The sequence below is a fragment of the Mobula hypostoma genome, chromosome 3 (assembly GCF_963921235.1).
Source record: "Mobula hypostoma chromosome 3, sMobHyp1.1, whole genome shotgun sequence".
NCBI classification, from domain to species: domain Eukaryota; kingdom Metazoa; phylum Chordata; class Chondrichthyes; order Myliobatiformes; family Myliobatidae; genus Mobula; species Mobula hypostoma.
Genome location: NC_086099.1, coordinates 227172081 through 227192301, shown reverse-complemented (window position 1 = coordinate 227192301; position 20221 = coordinate 227172081). Strand labels below are relative to the sequence as shown.

Here is a 20221-nt window from a genome sequence, read left to right as displayed (position 1 = left end):
AGGAATGGCAGGTGTGCAATAGTCCTACCCCCCCCATCCATATATTATTAATTTTGGACTGCACTCCTGAGGTTTTAGAGTTTATTTATGTATATATTCTTTGTCATGCTGCAAAACATTGAGCTGCTAAACTGTGTTTCATTGCTCCACAACAATGACAATAAAGATACTCTAAATTAAATTCTAAAAATTCTAAATTAAACCCTTGCATTCTGGGGCCAGCAGCGGATCCGGTCAGCAGTTTCAACACCCGAGGATCTCTCCTGGATGCAGCCAGTAACTGTATTTCATTCGGGGTTTTGAGGAGAATCAGTACGTCACCAAAGACTCTCGCAGATTTCTGCAGATGTACTGGGGACAGCATTCTAAATGGTGGTGTCTCTGTCTGGCGGGGGTTGGGGGGGTTGGGGAGGGCCACTGCACAGGATTGGAAAAAGCTGCAGAAAGTTGTAAACACCGTCATTTCCATCGTGGGCACCAGCCTCCCCAGCATCAAGGTCATCTTCAAGAAGGTGGTAATCATCACTAAGGACACCCATCACCCAGCGCATGCCCTCTTCTCATTGCTATAGTCATGGAGGAGGTACAGGAACCTGAAGACACACACTATGTTTTAGAAACAGCTTCTTCCCCTCTCCCGTCTGATTTCTCAATGGACCATGAACACGACCTCACCTGTTGCTCTACTTACAATTCTGATTTATGATAATTTTTTTTTAAACTGAGGCCTCCTCAGTCTCCTACACTTCAGTAAATAAAGTCCTAGCCTGCCCAACCCTCCCCCATAACTCAGGACCTCAACTGCTGGCAACATCTATGCACGTTTTCCAAATCATGTCTTTCCCAGGGAAGGTGAGACAGGCAGGTTTCCTCCCTGCTCCAGACTGCACCAGTGATCTCCCCCTCTACTCACTCCATTCTCAACCTGAAATGGTGCCTGTCCCTCCACAGACAACCCCACAAGCTTCTGCGTCGTTCCTGATTCCAGCATCTGTCGTTCCTTGTCTCCCCGTTTGGGAGCAGGAGCTAGAGGAGGGAGGGGTTTTTGGTAGGTTGAAGGCACGAGGAGAGGGGAGAGCCTTGGAGGGTTTGCGGCGCTGTGGCACGTGGGCTGGAGGCCCCGCGGAGGGAGGGGATGGTTACAGAACAATGGGAGTGGGAAGGCCCAGCACAGGCAGGATGGACTGAGTGGCCTCCTCCAAGCACAACAGTCCACTGAGAAGGGTCTTCCTTTCTCAGTGGGACTGCCAGTGTGAACTCCTCCACCCGTCCACACTGACTCCAGGTGTTTCTACTTCAGAATAAATTTATGTCCCAGCTTGCCTCCAGTCTCCAGAATGGTCTGCCCTGGCCGGGATGCCAAGGCGGGTGACAGTGACGTGGCTGGGGGAGGGCAGCACTGATGGGCTGGGAACTCGAACGCAGAGCCAACAACAATCCCAGGACAGAGAACAGAGATCAGAGGGTTAGTCAGAGTGTGAAGCTCAGGATGTGAGTGAGGGAAGGATTAAACTCCTCCGGAGGAGAGGGTGAGGACAAACCAGTACGGATGGAGCTGAGGGGTCACACTCTACCTTGGTCTCAACTTTAATGCCCAGAACCTGTGAGACAAGTGAAAGGAAATCAGCAAATCCCAGAGATAATGTAACCGGAAAACCCCCCACTCAAATCCACCGAGGCAGCACGTACTCCCAGGACAGTGAAACTGCCCCCTGTACCGTCCCATCACACACTCCCGGGGTCAGACACAGAGTGAAACTCCCTCCACACTGTCCCATCACACACTCCCAGGGTCAGACACAGAGTGAAACTGCCCCTTACACCATTCCACCACACACTCCCGGGGTCAGACACAGTGTGAAACTGCCCCCTACACCATCCTATCACACATTCCTGGGTCAGAAACAGAGTGAAACTGCCCCCTACACTGTCCCATCACACACTCCCAGGGTCAGAAACAGAGTGAATCTCCCTCCACACCATCCCATCACACACTCCCGGGGTCAGACACAGAGTGAAACTGCCCCCTACACCGTCCCATCACACTCTCCTGGGGTCAGACACAGAGTGAGGCTCCCGCCACCCCGTCCCATAACACCCTCGCGGAGTCAGACACACAGTGCAGCTCCCTCCACACCGTCCCATCACACACTCCTGGGGTCAGACACAGAGTGAAACGGCCCCTTACACCATTCCACCACACACTCCCGGGGTCAGACACAGTGTGAAACTGCCCCCTACACCATCCTATCACACATTCCTGGGTCAGAAACAGAGTGAATCTCCCTCTGCACCATCCCATCACACACCCCCAGGGTCAGACACAGAGTGAGGCTCCCGCCACACCGTCCCATCACACACTCCTGGGGTCAGACACAGAGTGAAACTCCCTCCGCACCGTCCCATCACACTCTCCTGGGGTCAGACACAGAGTGAAGCTCCCTCTACACCGTCCCATCACACACTCCCTGGGTCAGACACAGAGTGAAACTCCCTCCACACCGTCCCATCACACACTCCCGGGGTCAGACACAGAGTGAAACTCCCTCCCCACCGTCCCATCACACACTCCCGGGGTCAGAAACAGAGTGAAACTCTCTCCGCACCGTCCCATCACACTCTCCTGGGGTCAGACACAGAGTGAAACTCCCACCACACCGTCCCATCACACACTCCCGGGGTCAGACACAGAGTGAAACTCTCTCTGCACCGTCCCATCACACACTCCTGGGGTCAGACACAGAGTGAAACTCCCACCACACCGTCCCATCACACACTCCCGGGGTCAGACACAGAGTAAAGCTGTCACTGTAAGTATATCTGCCTCGACTGCTTCCCCATCAACTCGTTCTGTATACCAAGCACCCATGAAGAAGTTGCCTCCAGGTGGAACACCGGCCAGATGGACTGGGATGTTCGGGGAGAGAGTTGGGAAGCAGCAAGCTCGTACCTTGGTGTTGAAGTGGCTGAGGACGCGTTTGACGACGTCTTTCTGCACCCTGAACAGGATCCGGTCCTGGGGAGCGTGCAACGTCAGGTAGCCGTAACACAGGATCAGCGTACTCTTCGCCTTCTCCACATCCATGTCTGACTTGTCCTGCGGAGGGGCCACGCATACAGGAGTTGGGTCAGTGCTACCGTCACCACAGGCTCAGGCATCCCAGTCCAACCGTGAGGGCGGGAGAGCCCAGCAGAAGGGGGATTGTGTGGGATTAGCACATTGTCAGAGCTACTATCCGTTTATTATTGTACCAAGATACAGCGGAAAACCTTTGTTCGCCTGCCATCCAGAAAGATCATTCCAGACGCCCGGATGGTATGTTGCCTCCCAGGGACATCTCGGATCGGGTCCATGGCATTCTAAAGGGTGAGGGTGAGCAGCCAGAAGTCTTGGTACATATTGGTACCACTGATATGGGCAGGGGAAGAGAGAGGAATGTCCTGAAGAGAGAATTTAGGGAGCGAGGTAGAAAGCGAAAGGCTTGGACCTCCAGGGTAGTAATCTCTGGATTGCTGCTTGTGCCAGGTGCCATTGAGGGCAAGAACAGGATGATTAGACAGGTGAGGAACTGGGGCAGGGGGCAGAGGTTCAGATTTATGGATCATTGGGATCTCTTCTGGGGAAGGAACAACTGGTACAAAGGGGACAAGTTTACACCCGAACCCAAGGGGACCAATATCCTTGCAGGCAGGTATGCTGGAGCTGTCGGGGAGGGTTGAAACTAATTTGGCAGGGGGAAGGGAAGCGGACTGATAGAGCTGTTGGTTTACAAGCAGAAGCAGAATCTTCTGAGACTGTGAGGAAGGACAGACAGATGACAGGGCAAAATGGCAGTCAGTGGGATGAGTTGCAGTCTAACAGGGGGACAAAATCCAAATGGGTGATGCACATGGGACCATTTGAATGCATGCAGTATACTGAACAAAGTAGATGATCTTGCAGCGCAGCTAGAGATTGGCAGGTATGACGTGAACACCGAGTTGCGGCTAAAAGAAGATCATAATTGGGAGTTTAACATCCTGAGATATATATTGTTTTGAAACAACAGGCAGGGAGGTAGAGGGGGTTGGGAGGCTCTGCTGGTAAAAGATGAAATCAAATCCTTCAAAAGAGGTGACATAGGATTGAAAGACGTAGAATCCTTGTGGATAGAGTTAAGAAACAGCAAAGGTAAAAAGACTCTGGTGGGAGTTATACACAGGCCCTCGAAAAGTGGGTTACAAATTACGACAGAAGATAGAAAAGGTTTGCAAAATGTTACGATAATCATGGGGGATTTAAATATGAAGGTAGATTGGTAAAATCAAATTGGTACTGGATCCCAAGAGAAAGAATTTGAAGAATACCTACAAAATGGCTTTTTAGAGCAGCTCATGGCTGAGCCCACTAGGGGATCAGCTATTCTGGAGTGGATGTTGTGTAATGAACCAGATTTGATTAACGAGCTTAAGGTAAAAGAACCGTGAGGAGTGATCATAATATGATAGAATTCCCCCTGTAATTTGAGAGGGAGAAGCTAAAGTCAGATGTGTCATTATTACAGTGGAGTAAAGGGAGGCACGAGAGAGGAGATGGCAAGAATTGAACATAGAACATTGAATAGTACAGCACATTACAGGCCCTTCGGCCCACAAAGTTGTGCTGACCCTCAAACACTGCCTCCCATATAACCCCCTACCTTAAATTCCTCCATATACCTGTCTAGTAGTCTCTTAAACTTCACTAGTGTATCTGCCTCCACCACTGACTCAGGCAGTGCATTCCACGCACCAACCACTCTCTGAGTAAAAAACCTTCCTCTAATATCCCCCTTGAACTTCCCACCCCTTACCTTAAAGCCATGTCCTCGCGTATTAAGCAGTGGTGCTCTGGGGATGAGGCGCTGGCTATCCAGTCTATCTATTCCTCTTAGTATCTTGTACACCTCAATCATGTCTCCTCTCATCCTCCTACTCTCCAAAGAGTAAAGCCCTAGCTCCCTTAATCTCTGATCATAATGCATACTCTCTAAACCAGGCAGCATCCTGGTAAATCTCCTCTGTACCCTTTCCAATGCTTCCACATCCTTCCTATAGTGAGGTGACCAGAACTGGACACAGTACTCCAAGTGTGGCCTAACCAGAGTTTTATAGAGCTGCATCATTACATCGCGACTCTTAAACTCTATCCCTCAACTTATGAAAGCTAACACCCCATAAGCTTTCTTAACTACCCTATCCATCTGTGAGGCAACTTTCAGGGATCTGTGGACATGTACCCCCAGATCCCTCTGCTCCTCCACACTACCAAGTATCCTGCCATTTACTTTGTACTCTGCCTTGGAGTTTGTCTTTCCATCCCAATTGATTGGAAAAGAACACTGGCAAGGATGATGGCACAGCAGCATTGGCTGGAATTTGTGGAGGCATTACTAATGATCTTTCAAGAATCACTAGATTCTGGAATGGTTCCGGAGGACTATAAAATTGCAAATGTCACTCCCCTCTTCAGAAAGGGAGAGAGGCAGAAGAAAAGAAAGGATTTGGTTTTGGGGTACTTGGAGGGACATGATAAAATAAGCTGTAGTCAACATGGTTTCCTCAAGGGAAAATCTTGCTTGACAAACCTGTCAGAATTCTTTGAAGAAACAACAAGCAGGATAGACAAAGGAGAATTGGTGGATGTTGTGCACTTGGATTTTCAGAAGGCCTTTGAGAAGGTGCCACACGTGAGGCTGCTGAACAAGAGCCCATGGTATTACAGGAAATACTCTAGCATGGATAAGGCAGCAGTTGATAGGCAGGAGGCAAAGAGTGGGAATGAAGGGAGTCTTTTCTGGCTGGCTGCTGGTGACTAATGATGTTCTACAGGGGTCTCTGTTGGGACTGATTCTTTTTACGTTATATGTCAATGATTTGGATGATGGAATTGATGGCTTTGTTGCAACATTTGTAGACGATATGAAGATAGGTGGAGGGGTGGGTAGTTTTGAGGAAGTAGAGGGGTTGCAGAAGGACTTAAACACATCCGGAGAATGGGCAATGAAGTGGCAGATGGAATACTGTGTCAGGAAAGTCTACAGTCATGCACTTTGGTAGAAGAAATAAATGCATAAACTATTTTCTAAGTGGGGAGAAAATTCAAAACTGAGAAGTGCAAAGGGACTTGGGATCCTTGTGCACGATTCCCTAAAGGCTAATTTGCAGGTTGAGTCTGGTGAGAAAGGCAAATGCAATGTTAGCACTCATTTCAAGAAGACTAGAATATAAAAGCAAGGTCTAATGTTGAAACTTTATAAAGCACTGGTGAGGCCTCAGTTGGAGTATTGTGAGCAGTTTTGGGCCCCTTATCTTAGAAAGGATGTGCTGATATTGGAGAGGGTTCAAAGGAGGTTCACGGAAATGATTCTGGGATTGAACGGCTCTGGGCCTGTACTCATTGGAGTTCAGAAGAATGAGGGGCGACCTTATTGAAACTTACTGAATGTTGAAAGGCCTCGATAGAGTGGATATTTCCTACAGAGGGGGAGTCTCAGACCAGGGGTCACAGCCTCAGAATAGAGCGGCATCCTTTTAGAACGTAGATGAGGAGGAACTGCTCTCGCCAGAGGCTGGTGAATCGGAGGAATTCTTTGCCACAGGCAACTGAGGAGGTCAAGTCTTCATGTATACTTAAGGCAGAGGTTTACAGGTTCGTGATTGGTTAGTAGGGAAGTGGTGTTAGGTAAATTGAAGGGATTAAAGGCAGATAAATCCCCAGGGCCAGATGGTCTGCATCCTAGAGTGCTTAAGGAAGTAGCCCAAGAAATAGTGGATGCATTAGTGATAATTTTTCAAAACTCATTGGATTCTGGACTAGTTCCTGAGGATTGGAGGGTGGCTAATGTAACCCCACTTTTTAAAAAAGGAGGGAGAGAGAAACCGGGGAATTATAGACCAGTTAGCCTAATGTCGGTGGTGGGGAAACTGCTGGAGTCAGTTATCAAAGATGTGATAACAGCACATTTGGAAAGCGGTGAAATGATCGGACAAAGTCAGCATGGATTTGTGAAAGGAAAATCATGTCTGACGAATCTCATAGAATTATTTGAGGATGTAACTAGTAGAGTGGATAGGGGAGAACCAGTGGATGTGGTATATTTGGATTTTCAAAATGCTTTTGACAAGGTCCCACACAGGAGATTAGTGTGCAAACTTAAAGCACACGGTATTGGGGGTAAGGTATTGGTGTGGGTGGAGAATTGGTTAGCAGACAGGAAGCAAAGAGTGGGAATAAACGGGACCTTTTCAGAATGGCAGGCGGTGACTAGTGGGGTACCGCAAGGCTCAGTGCTGGGACCCCAGTTGTTTACAATATATATTAATGACTTGGATGAGGGAATTAAATGCAGCATCTCCAAGTTTGCGGATGACACGAAGCTGGGTGGCAGTGTTAGCAGTGAGGAGGATGCTAAGAGGATGCAGGGTGACTTGGATAGGTTGGGTGAGTGGGCAAACTCATGGCAGATGCAATTTAATGTGGATAAATGTGAAGTTATCCACTTTGGTGGCAAAAATAGGAAAACAGATTATTATCTGAATGGTGGCCGATTAGGAAAAGGGGAGGTGCAACGAGACCTGGGTGTCATTATACACCAGTCATTGAAAGTGGGCATGCAGGTACAGCAGGCGGTGAAAAAGGCGAATGGTATGCTGGCATTTATAGCGAGAGGATTCGAGTACAGGAGCAGGGAGGTACTACTGCAGTTGTACAAGGCCTTGGTGAGACCACACCTGGAGTATTGTGTGCAGTTTTGGTCCCCTAATCTGAGGAAAGACATCTTTGCCATAGAGGGAGTACAAAGAAGGTTCACCAGATTGATTCCTGGGATGGCAGGACTTTCATATGAAGAAAGACTGGATGAACTGGGCTTGTACTCGTTGGAATTTAGAAGATTGAGGGGGGATCTGATTGAAACGTATAAAATCCTAAAGGGATTGGACAGGCTAGATGCAGGAAGATTGTTCCCGATGTTGGGGAAGTCCAGAACGAGGGGCCACAGTTTGAGGATAGAGGGGAAGCCTTTTAGGACCGAGATTAGGAAAAACTTCTTCACACAGAGAGTGGTGAATCTGTGGAATTCTCTGCCACAGGAAACAGTTGAGGCCAGTTCATTGGCTATATTTAAGAGGGAGTTAGATATGGCCCTTGTGGCTACGGGGATCAGGGGGTATGGAGGGAAGGCTGGGGCGGGGTTCTGAGTTGGATGATCAGCCATGATCATAATAAATGGCGGTGCAGGCTCGAAGGGCCGAATGGCCTACTCCTGCACCTATTTTCTATGTTTCTATGATATGGGAAGAAACAGAAGAGTGGGGCTGAGAGGGAAAATGGATCAGCCATGATGAAATGGCAGAGCAGACTCGATGGGCCAAATGGCCTAATTCTGCTCTTACACTTTATGGTTTTATGGCCTTATAAGTACATTGAGGTAGTATAAAAGGGGAACAGAACACAGAATAAAGTGTTACGTTTACAGAGAGAGTGCAGTGCGGGTAAATAAATAATGTACAAGAATTCATCTTTAAAACAGTTCAGAAGTCCTGTAACAGTGGGGTAGAAGCTATCCTTGAGCCTAGTGGTAAGTGCTTTCAAACTTTTCTGCCGTCTCCTACCTTAAGGATGTTGAAGAGACTGGGAGATTTCTTAAAGATGTCAGACTTGCTGAAGTCCTCCAGTTTGGAGAGGGTATCGTCCAGGTGTGTGGTGGCACAGAAGCCCACGCAGACAGCCACGCCCTGTGTGGTACAGGTCACCCGTGTTAGTCTGGTGAGGGGGCAATACTGACTCCTGGGAGCCCGCAGACCGGGAGGGCGGAAACACCAGCCAGGAGTTAACATAGAAACAAAGAAAATAGGTGCAGGAGTAGGCCATTCGGCCCTTCGAGCCTGCATCGCCATTTATTATGATCATGGCTGATCATCCAACTCAGAACCCCGCCCCAGCCTTCCCTCCATACCCCCTGACCCCCGTAGCCACAAGGGCCATATCTAACTCCCTCTTAAATATAGCCAATGAACTGGCCTCAACAGTTTGCTGTGGCAGAGAATTCCACAGATTCACCACTCTCTGTGTGAAGAAGTTTTTCCTAATCTCGGTCCTAAAAGGCTTCCCCTCTATCCTCAAACTGTGACCCCTCGTTTTGGACCTCCCCAACATCGGGAACAATCTTTCCGCATCTAGCCTGTCCAATCCCTTTAGGATCTTATACGTTTCAATCAGATCCCCCTCAATCTTCTAAATTCCAACGAGTACAAGCCCAGTTCATCCAGTCTTTCTTCATATGAAAGACCTGCCATCCCAGGAATCAATCTGGTGAACCTTCTTTGTACTCCCTCTATGGCAAAGATGTCTTTCCTCAGATTAGGGGACCAAAACTGCACACAATACTCCAGGTGTGATCTCACCAAGGCCTTGTACAACTGCAGTAGTACCTCCCTGCTCCTGTACTCGAATCCTCTCGCTATAAATGCCAGCATACCATTCGCCTTTTTCACCGCCTGCTGTACCTGCATGCCCACTTTCAATGACTGGTGTATAATGACACCCAGGTCTCGTTGCACCTCCCCTTTTCCTAATCGGCCACCATTCAGATAATAATCTGTTTTCCTATTTTTGCCACCAAAGTGGATAACTTCACATTTATCCACATTAAATTGCATCTGCCATGAGTTTGCCCACTCACCCAACCTATCCAAGTCACCCTGCATCCTCTTAGCATCCTCCTCACTGCTAACACTGCCACCCAGCTTCGTGTCATCCGCAAACTTGGAGATGCTGCATTTAATTCCCTCATCCAAGTCATTAATATATATTGTAAACAACTGGGGTCCCAGCACTGAGCCTTACGGTACCCCACTAGTCACTGCCTGCCATTCTGAAAAGGTCCCGTTTATTCCCACTCTTTGCTTCCTGCCTGCTAACCAATTCTCTATCCACATCAATACCTTACCCCCAATACCGTGTGCTTTAAGTTTGCACACTAATCTCCTGTGTGGGACCTTGTCAAAAGCCTTTTGAAAATCCAAATATACCACATCCACTGGTTCTCCCCTATCCACTCTACTAGTTACATCCTCAAAAAATTCTATGAGATTCGTCAGACATGATTTTCCTTTCACAAATCCATGCTGACTTTGTCCGATCATTTCACCGCTTTCCAAATGTGCTGTTATCGCATCCTTGATAACTGACTCCAGCAGTTTCCCCACCACCGACGTTAGGCTAACAAGTTCTTAACAAGATCGGCTGGGAACTTCAGCCTCTTTCCTCACTGGCCCTCCCCAAGGCTGGGTGCTCCCTCCTCACCACTCCTCTGCAGCTGAGCTCCCTCGCTACCCCGCCCCCGAGGCAGGGTGCTCCCTCACTGCCCCTCCCCAAGGCATTGTATTCCCTTCTCTGTGGCACAGAGCTCCCTCACTACCCCTTCCCGAGGCAGGGTGCTCCCTCACTGCCCTTCCCAAGGGAGAGTGCTCCCTCATTGCCCTCTCCGAGGTAGGGTGCTCCCTCACTACCCCCCGAGGCAGGGTGTCCCCTCACTACCCCTTCTCAAGGTAGGGTGCTCCCTCACTACCCCCCCGAGGCAGGGTGCTCCCTCACTACCCCCCCGAGGCAGGGTGCTCCCTCACTGCCCTCTCCGAGGTAGGGTGCTCCCTCATTACCCCTTCCCATGGCTGGGTGCTCCCTCCTCTGCGGCACAGAGCTCCCTCACTGCCCCTCCAGCAAGTGAGCTCCCTCACGCCACAGCTGAAGCACAGGGCTCCCTCCCTCTTCGTTATCCCTCCGGCAGTGCTCCCTCCCCCTCCCCACCGCACCCCCTCAAGGCCCCCTTGTTCCCCACTGCCCCTTCTTTGGCTCTCCCTGCCCCCTCGGCACACGTCCCGCTGAGCTCCCCGCCCTGCACCCCGGTTCCTGGTTCTGCAGGGGCCCTACCCACACGGGACTCCTCTCCCCTCTCTCACCTCCCTCTCCAACACCTCGACGTGCCGTACACTCTGCAGTAGATCCAGCAGCTGCCTCCTCACCAGGTCGGTGTCCGCGCTCTGCCGCAGTACCACGCCAGCACATTTGTACAGGAACCCCTGGGCGTGGGAGGGTGGAGGTGAAGAGACCGCCGTTAGCAAACCACTATTCCCACGCTTACACACAGCTCAGACACTCACAATTACAGTCACACTGACACATGTCGTGACAGCAGTAAGACGCAGCACACTATAAATTACAATAAGAAATTCATATACAAAATATTAAATAACTAGTGCAAAATTAATTTATACAGTGGTTTGGGCCATCGGTTCATCTGGGCAGCTGTTCATTTGGGACAACTCTTCAAGAACAAAAACTAACCCAGAAAATAGCCGGGATTCCCTTTGTTTATTTGGGACACTCTGCTACTTAATTGGGACACGGGACTGTTGCCGAGCAGTTTCTAACTAGCGTCAGTCATGTGCACTTGCGTGGCTGTTAGACACTACAGCATGCTTCGTGCAAACAGTTTTTAAACAGCGCCAGTTGCGTGTGTGTGTGTTCAAACAGCAGCGATTTTTGTCATTGCTAGCTGGCAAGAAATAAGCAGTAAGACAATACAGGACTGTTCTTCTCTCTGCGGTTTCAAGCACTCAGGCTTGGAGATGCCAGAATTGGCCAGGAGTGAAAATGGAACAATTTTACTACTTCAGCAAGCTGCGAAGTGCAAAGAATTTGAAGGTATCGACAATCATCTTGAATGTCACGGAGGGCTATCGCAGGAAAACAGCATCCATCATCAGGGACCCCCACCACCCAGGTCATGCTCTCTTCTCGCTGCTGCCATCAGGAGGAAGGTACAGGAGCCTCAGGACTCACACCACCAGCTTCAGGAACAGTTATTACTCCTCGACCATCAGGCTCCAGAACCCAAGGAGATATCGTCACTCACCCCATCACTGATCTGTGGCCAGATGGAGATTTTCTCCCAGGGCTAACATGAGAGAGCATCATTTTAGGTGATTGGAGAAAAATATGGGGGGGGGTAGTGTTTGTTTGTTTGTTTGTTTTTTACACAGTATTTATTTTGCCAAGCTGGGTACTGATTTTTTTTTCATGCTGGGTGTGTGGAATGCCATATCAGGGCTGGTGGTAGAGGCAGGTATATTAGGGACAGCACATGGATGACAGAAAATTGGAGGGCGGTGTGGGAGGGAAGGGTTAGATTGATCTTAGAGTAAGTTAGAGGGTCAGCACAACATTGTGGGCTGAAGGGCTGTACTGTCCACCCTGCTCCAGTGTCAGGGCTCCCCACTCACCTTCTCCTGGGGGAAGCTGTTGTACTGGTGAAGATGTCGGCTCATCTCCTCACTCAGCTGACAGCACCAGGCCTCGTCGCCAAGAGTCACTGCCTCCAAGCTCCTGGACAGCAGCTGTGGGGGCAAAGCGGCAAGCGTGGGCTGGAGGGGGAGCAGCACGAGAGAGATCAGAGACCCCAGACAGAGAGGCAATAAGGAGGGTGGGGATCCCTGGTACACGGAGGTGGTGAGATGGGAGAGGATCCACGGAGATGGGTGCAGGAGATGGCACGGTCTACAGAGCTTGGCGAGATGGGAGAGGGTTCACATGGGGGAGGGGGGGCTGGGAAGAGAAATGGCGGTGTGGTGAGTGCTCATGGAAGGGTAAGCGAGAGCGGGGGGAGGGCGAGAGGTAGGGGAAACGGGGGGGGGGGCCTTCATGAGGGGTGGGCTCAGGCCACACTGGGTCCAGTCTGACTCACCAGCAGCAATTTGTCCTCCCACTGTCGCTGGGGCAAGGATTCCTCAGAGTTCTCTGCGGGAAGGAAAGGGACAGGGTTCACAGACCAGGATCAGAAGGGTCACACCAATGGAATAATGACAAGCAGAAGTCGAACCCACCACTCATTACCACCTCTGTCCACCTCAGCACCATCGTCCCCCCAGTTCCAATCTCCCGCGCTTCCCTTCATCTGTCGCTCGATCCTCTAATCCCTAATGATCCCTCAATCTGCCACTCTCTGACTCGAATTAAACCCTCCAAGGTAAATATTCCCAAGGCGCTCAACCCTAGATGGCCCTACCCTAATTCCGATACCACGGCCCAGGCTCTAGACTCTTCAGTATTTGTTTTATTTCTATTTAGAGACACATCTCGGTAACAGGCATTCCCAGCTCACAAGCCCACCCCCACCCAATCACACCCGTGTGACTGATTAACCTGATAACCCATACGTCTTTGTACTGTGGGAGGAAACTAGAGCACCCGGAGGAAACCTATATACAAATTCCTTACAGACAGTGACGGGAATTGAACCCAGGTTACCAGTGCTGTGAAGCCTTATGCTAACCGCGATGCTGCAATGCCACACAAACTGATGGGTTGGGGGATAACTCCCTCACTCTGAAGCCCTCAAGGAATTTTGTTTTAGTTTCACTGAGATGGTCTTTGGGACAGGAGTGGGCTACATGGATCTCTCATGTGTACTCCCTGTGAGTCTGGCTTTGACTCAGTACTGAACAGGTTGTTGGGCAGAGTGGGAGATTCTGACCAGAGGACACAGAGCCGGTCAGTTATAACAGCAATGGTCAAACTGTCTTCACGCAGAGGGTGGTGAACTGCTGGCATTCTCCACTGCAGGAGCTGGGGTGTTATGTTGCAGCTGTACAGAAGTGTGATGACTCAAGCCAAGTATGATGTTTTCCTCAGCGATTGTTTCTGGGTCCACAAGTGATTGAAGTAAACGATGGCCGTCCCTGTACAACACTTTGGCGGGCAACAATGATAGACTGCTGGAAGCAGCGTCTATGGAAGGAAGTAAATATTCAACGTTTCGGGCCGAAATCCTTCTTCAGGATCTGACGAAGGGCTTCGACCCAAACGTTGGCTGTTTATTCCCCTCCATAGATGCTGCCTGACCTGCTGAGTTCCTCCACTGTTGCTCTGGATTTCCAGCAACTGCAGAATTTCTTGTGTTCAAGACTTTGGTGAGACTGCACTTGGAGTATCAGGTCGTGTTTCAGTCACCCAGATTTAAAAACAAAAAAATCATTTAACCGGAAAGAGAGAAAAGTTTACAAGGATTTTGTCAAGACTTGAGTTATAGGAAGAGGTTGGATCTCTTTGCAGTTTGGTCACCTACCTACAGGAAAGATGTAAACAAGGTTGAAAGAATACAGGGAAAATTTACAAGTATGTTGTCGGGTCTGGAATATCTGAGTTATAAAGGAAAATTGAATAGGTTCAGACATTATTCCTTGGAATGTAGAAGACTGAGAGGAGATTTGATAGAGGTATACAAAATTATGAGGGGTATGGATCGGGTAAACGCAAGCAGGCTTTTTCCACTGAGGTTGGGTGGGACTACAACCAGAGGTCATGGGTTAAGGGTGAAAGGTGAGGAGTTTAAGGGGAAACTTCTTCATTCAGAGGATTGAGAGTGTGTGCAATGAGCACAAGTGGCCAGCTTCCTCACTCAGAGCAGGGGTTCCCAGCCGGGAATCCACAGGCCTTCGGTTAGTGGTTGGGATCCATGGCATAAAAAAGGCTGGGAATGGCGGTCCTGACTCGGAGGGTGAAATTGGAGGGTCTGGGTTCCATTGCAATGGCTAAGAGAAGTTAGTATAGGTACACGGATGGTCCAGGTGTGGGTCAATGGGACGGCAGAATTACAGTTCAGCAGAGAATAGACGGGCCGAAGGGCCCATCAGTGCTCTACGACAACGACTCCTGGAGCCCTTTCCTACCTTCCAGGTGCTGGATGAGGGGGGGCACCTGCTGATTCCAGACCTCCACCAGCTGGGGGTGAATGATGGGTGCCAGGACCTGCAGTAACCTGAGTGCAGGGACACCGCGGCCTCTCCCACGGTAGGGGAACGAAGATACCACCTGAGCACGGCAAAGAGAGACATAGGCGTGAGTGACCCAGTAACTCCCTAACACACAGGCCAGAGTGACCCAGTAACTCCCTAACACGCAGGCCAGAGTGACCCAGTAACTCCCTAACACACAGGCCAGAGTGACCCAGTAACTCCCTAACACACAGGCCAGAGTGACCCAGTAACTCCCTAACACGCAGGCCAGAGTGACCCAGTAACTCCCTAACACACAGGCCAGAGTGACCCAGTAACTCCCTAACACACAGGCCAGAGTGACCCAGTAACTCCCTAACACGCAGGCCAGAGTGACCCAGTAACTCCCTAACACGCAGGCCAGAGTGACCCAGTAACTCCCTAACACGCAGGCCAGAGTGACCCAGTAACTCCCTAACACGCAGGCCAGAGTGACCCAGTAACTCCCTAACACGCAGGCCAGAGTGACCCAGTAACTCCCTAACACGCAGGCCAGAGTGACCCAGTAACTCCCTAACACACAGGCCAGAGTGACCCAGTAACTCCCTAACACGCAGGCCAGAGTGACCCAGTAACTCCCTAACACGCAGGCCAGAGTGACCCAGTAACTCCCTAACACACAGGCCAGAGTGACCCAGTAACTCCCTAACACGCAGGCCAGAGTGACCCAGTAACTCCCTAACACACGCAGGCCAGAGTGACCCAGTAACTCCCTAACACGCAGGCCAGAGTGACCCAGTAACTCCCTAACACGCAGGCCAGAGTGACCCAGTAACTCCCTAACACGCAGGCCAGAGTGACCCAGTAACTCCCTAACACGCAGGCCAGAGTGACCCAGTAACTCCCTAACACGCAGGCCAGAGTGACCCAGTAACTCCCTAACACGCAGGCCAGAGTGACCCAGTAACTCCCTAACACGCAGGCCAGAGTGACCCGGTAACTCCCTAACACACAGGTGAGAGTGACCCAGTAACTCCCTAACACACAGGCCAGAGTGACCCAGTAACTCCCTAACACACAGGCCAGAGTGACCCAGTAACTCCCTAACACACAGGTGAGAGTGACCCAGTAACTCCCTAACACACAGGCCAGAGTGACCCAGTAACTCCCTAACACACAGGCCAGAGTGACCCAGTAACTCCCTAACACACAGGCCAGAGTGACCCAGTAACTCCCTAACACACAGGCCAGAGTGACCCAGTAACTCCCTAACACACAGGCCAGAGTGACCCAGTAACTCCCTAACACACAGGCGTGAGTGACCCAGTAACTCCCTAACACACAGGCCAGAGTGACCCAGTAACTCCCTAACACGCAGGCCAGAGTGACCCGGTAACTCCCTAACACGCAGGCCAGAGTGACCCGGTAACTCCCTAACACGCAGGCCAGAGTGACCCAGTAACTCCCTAACACGCAGGCCAGAGTGACCCAGTAACTCCCTAACACGCAGGCCAGAGTGACCCAGTAACTCCCTAACACGCAGGCCAGAGTGACCCAGTAACTCCCTAACACGCAGGCCAGAGTGACCCAGTAACTCCCTAACACGCAGGCCAGAGTGACCCAGTAACTCCCTAACACACAGGCCAGAGTGACCCAGTAACTCCCTAACACGCAGGCCAGAGTGACCCAGTAACTCCCTAACACGCAGGCCAGAGTGACCCAGTAACTCCCTAACACGCAGGCCAGAGTGACCCAGTAACTCCCTAACACGCAGGCCAGAGTGACCCAGTAACTCCCTAACACGCAGGCCAGAGTGACCCAGTAACTCCCTAACACACAGGCCAGAGTGACCCAGTAACTCCCTAACACGCAGGCCAGAGTGACCCAGTAACTCCCTAACACACAGGTGAGAGTGACCCAGTAACTCCCTAACACACAGGTGAGAGTGACCCAGTAACTCCCTAACACACAGGCCAGAGTGACCCAGTAACTCCCTAACACACAGGTGAGAGTGACCCAGTAACTCCCTAACACACAGGCCAGAGTGACCCAGTAACTCCCTAACACACAGGTGAGAGTGACCCAGTAACTCCCTAACACACAGGCCAGAGTGACCCAGTAACTCCCTAACACACAGGTGAGAGTGACCCAGTAACTCCCTAACACACAGGCCAGAGTGACCCAGTAACTCCCTAACACACAGGCAGGAAGCGAGAACCTTATGACCAAAATACACAACAGCAGAATTAGGCTGTTCGGCCCATCAAGTCTGCTCCTCACCATTCCATCATGGCTGATTTATCACCCTCTCAAACCCATTCACCTGCCTTCTCCCCATAATCTTTGATGCCCAGACTAATCAAAAATCTATCGACCCCCCCCCACTTTAAATATACCCAATGCCTTGGCCTCCAGAGACAACAGTGGCAATGAATTCCACAGGTTTACCACCCTCTAGGTAAAGAAATTCCTTCTCATCTCTGTTCTAAATGGACATCCTCTATTCTGAGGCTGTGCACTCTGGTCCCAGACACCCCCACTATAGGAACCATCCTCACCATGTCCACTCTATCCAGTCCTTTCAATATTCGGTAAGTTTCAATGAGATTGCCTGTGGGGGGGGGGGGGGGAGGAGAAGATGGCGGCGCGAGGCAGCGCGCGCAGCCGCTCCGCAAGGATATCGTATTTGTAAGTAGGATGCCGTGCTCAGTCCTGATTTGATGGAGACAGCCGTGAGAAGCACGGAGGAACACCTGGAGAAACTTCTGAAATGCCTGCTTCGCTGTCACTGTTACTGTGAATCGAGAACCTCCAGAGGGAAAGGCCCCAAATCCTCGGCTTTGCCTGTTGCTGGCGGCCGGGGTCGAAGCACTCAGCAGAGATGGTGCTCGGTGTCAGAGGGCTGGTCAGAGGCTCGAAGTTTTCGGACGGACTCAAGAGTCGGACTGTGGTCGGGTGCTTCCAGGGTGCTGCATCGGCAAGTTTGTGGCGCTGGAAGCTCATGGCAGGAAGAGTTTCTCCCTTCTACCGTCTGCGTGAGATGTTGGGACTTTCGACAGACTGAGACTTTTTTTTACACCGTGCCCATGGTCTGTTCTTTATCAAATTACAATATTGCTTTACACTGCTGTAACTATATGTTATAATTATGTGGTTTTTGTCAGTTTTTTCCAGTCCTAGTTTGTCTGTTTCTGTGATATTCTGGAGGAACATTGTATCGTTTCTTAATGCATGCATTACTAAATGACAATAAAAGAGGACTGCGTGTCCTCATAATCTAAATCTAGTCCTGTTCTCTGAGTGGGTGGATATTTACTGCCCAGCCCAGATGAATTGTTGATTAGGGTTTTAGTACCGTTAAAGTATTAGGGAAAGTAGCGATCATAGAACGTCAGTTTGACCAAACAGCGGGCAAAGTTATCGCTTTAGTTCAGACAAGCAATGACATGAGAGGAATGGATCTGCCTGTTACTATTGGGGACCCGGGAGGAGGGGGCGGGGGGTCCATACTTTAGGAGAAGAGGGGAGTGTAGTCGACGGTGTTGAATTGGAAGCGGAGTTTCCCGTAGCTGAGGGCAGAGACTTTAAAGACAAGTTGCTCTCGTTTCTACGGAGCGAGGGGAAGGAGTTGTCCGATGAGTCCTTCAGCAAGGGGTGGAAATTCCAAGTTGGTGTCGGCAATTAGGACCCTGGGCGGATTAATGGCAAAGTGCACCGGCGGAGGGTCGGTTATCGCAGGCCGAGGATGTTCTCGGGAGTGAAGCCCACCCCCAACAGAAACTTTCTGCCTACATTTTTCAGCTAGAGACACAGCTGCTTTGCTTGTGCCATGAAGGGGCCATTCCACAGGCCTTGGCATTCCCAGTTGGTTCTGCCTGAGAAGAATCGGAGGATGATTCAGGTAATTTGGGGTTGACGAGACCTATGGATCAGTCAGAGATCGGTTCTACTGGCCGCGAATGAAGCCCGAGGTCAAAGAGTACTACAAGTCGTGCATCTGAAGTATTTGGAGGAAGACGCTGCCGACGAGGGCCGCTCCTTTCTCCCATTTGCACTTGATCTGGTGTATATGGAATTCCTACCATAGAGCAACATGGCGGATGTCTCGGTAATTACTGATCACCACACCAGATATGCTCAAACCTCCCCTACAACGGATCAGAGGGCAGCCACCAGGGAAAAGTATCTCGTTCATTATGGTCTCCCCAGACGGATACACAGTGACCAGGGACGGGATTTCGAGAGCAGGCTCATACATAAGTTACTGAGCATGCTTCGTGTCAAGAAGTCGAGAACTTGGCCTTATCACCCGTCGGGTGATCCCCAGCCCGAGAGGTTCAACCGGATATTAGCAGTGTTAGCAGTGAGGAGGATGCTAAGAGGATGCAGGGTGACTTGGATAGGTTGGGTGAGTGGGCAAACTCATGGCAGATGCAATTTAATGTGGATAAATGTGAAGTTATCCACTTTGGTGGCAAAAATAGGAAAACAGATTATTATCTGAATGGTGGCCAATTAGGAAAAGGGGAGGTGCAACGAGACCTGGGTGTCATTATACACCAGTCATTGAAAGTGGGCATGCAGGTACAGCAGGCGGTGAAAAAGGCGAACGGTATGCTGGCATTTATAGCGAGAGGATTCGAGTACAGGAGCAGGGAGGTACTACTGCAGTTGTACAAGGCCTTGGTGAGACCACACCTGGAGTATTGTGTGCAGTTTTGGTCCCCTAATCTGAGGAAAGACATCCTTGCCATAGAGGGAGTACAAAGAAGGTTCACCAGATTGATTCCTGGGATGGCAGGTCTTTCATATGAAGAAAGACTGGATGAACTGGGCTTGTACTCATTGGAATTTAGAAAATTGAGGGGGGATCTGATTGAAACGTATAAGATCCTAAAGGGATTGGACAGGCTAGATGCGGGAAGATTGTTCCCGATGTTGGGGAGGTCTAGAACGAGGGGTCACAGTTTGAGGATAGAGGGGAAGCCTTTTAGGACCGAGGTTAGGAAAAACTTCTTCACACAGAGAGTGGTGAATCTGTGGAATTCTCTGCCACAGCAAACTGTTGAGGCCAGTTCATTAGCTATGTTTAAAAGGAAGTTAGATATGGCCCTTGTGGCTACAGGGGTCACGGGGTATGGAGGGAAGGCTGGGTTCTGAGTTGGATGATCAGCCATGATCATAATAAATGGCGGTGCAGGCTCGAAGGGCCGAATGGCCTACTCCTGCACCTATTTTCTATGTTTTCTATGTTTCTATGTTTCTATATTGCTGGACGTGCTTGGAAACCTGGATATCAGGAAGAAGAACAGGTGGAGTCAGCATATTGGGCATTTGGTCCACTGCTACAACAGTACACAGAATGAAGCTACTGGATACTGTACTCATCATAGGGGCGGCACAACATTGTGGGCCGAAGGGCCTGTAC

The 20221-nt window shown here is 50.3% G+C and overlaps 1 protein-coding gene across 2 annotated transcripts in view; it reads right to left on the bottom strand.

The window, feature by feature from the left end:
• The window catches only part of mroh1 (maestro heat-like repeat family member 1), a 141921-nt gene that overhangs the window by 56813 nt on the left and 64887 nt on the right, over positions 1-20221 (bottom strand). The window contains exons 17-23 of one of the 2 annotated variants that reach the window (XM_063044670.1): positions 14749-14890; positions 12765-12817; positions 12304-12417; positions 10981-11100; positions 8635-8757; positions 2951-3097; positions 1575-1601 (exon numbers count right to left, since the gene is read on the bottom strand). In XM_063044670.1, the coding sequence (XP_062900740.1) occupies positions 1575-1601; positions 2951-3097; positions 8635-8757; positions 10981-11100; positions 12304-12417; positions 12765-12817; positions 14749-14890 (726 nt within the window). The remainder of the gene's footprint in view (positions 1-1574; positions 1602-2950; positions 3098-8634; positions 8758-10980; positions 11101-12303; positions 12418-12764; positions 12818-14748; positions 14891-20221) is intronic. The other variant, XM_063044671.1, reaches the window with a different exon arrangement.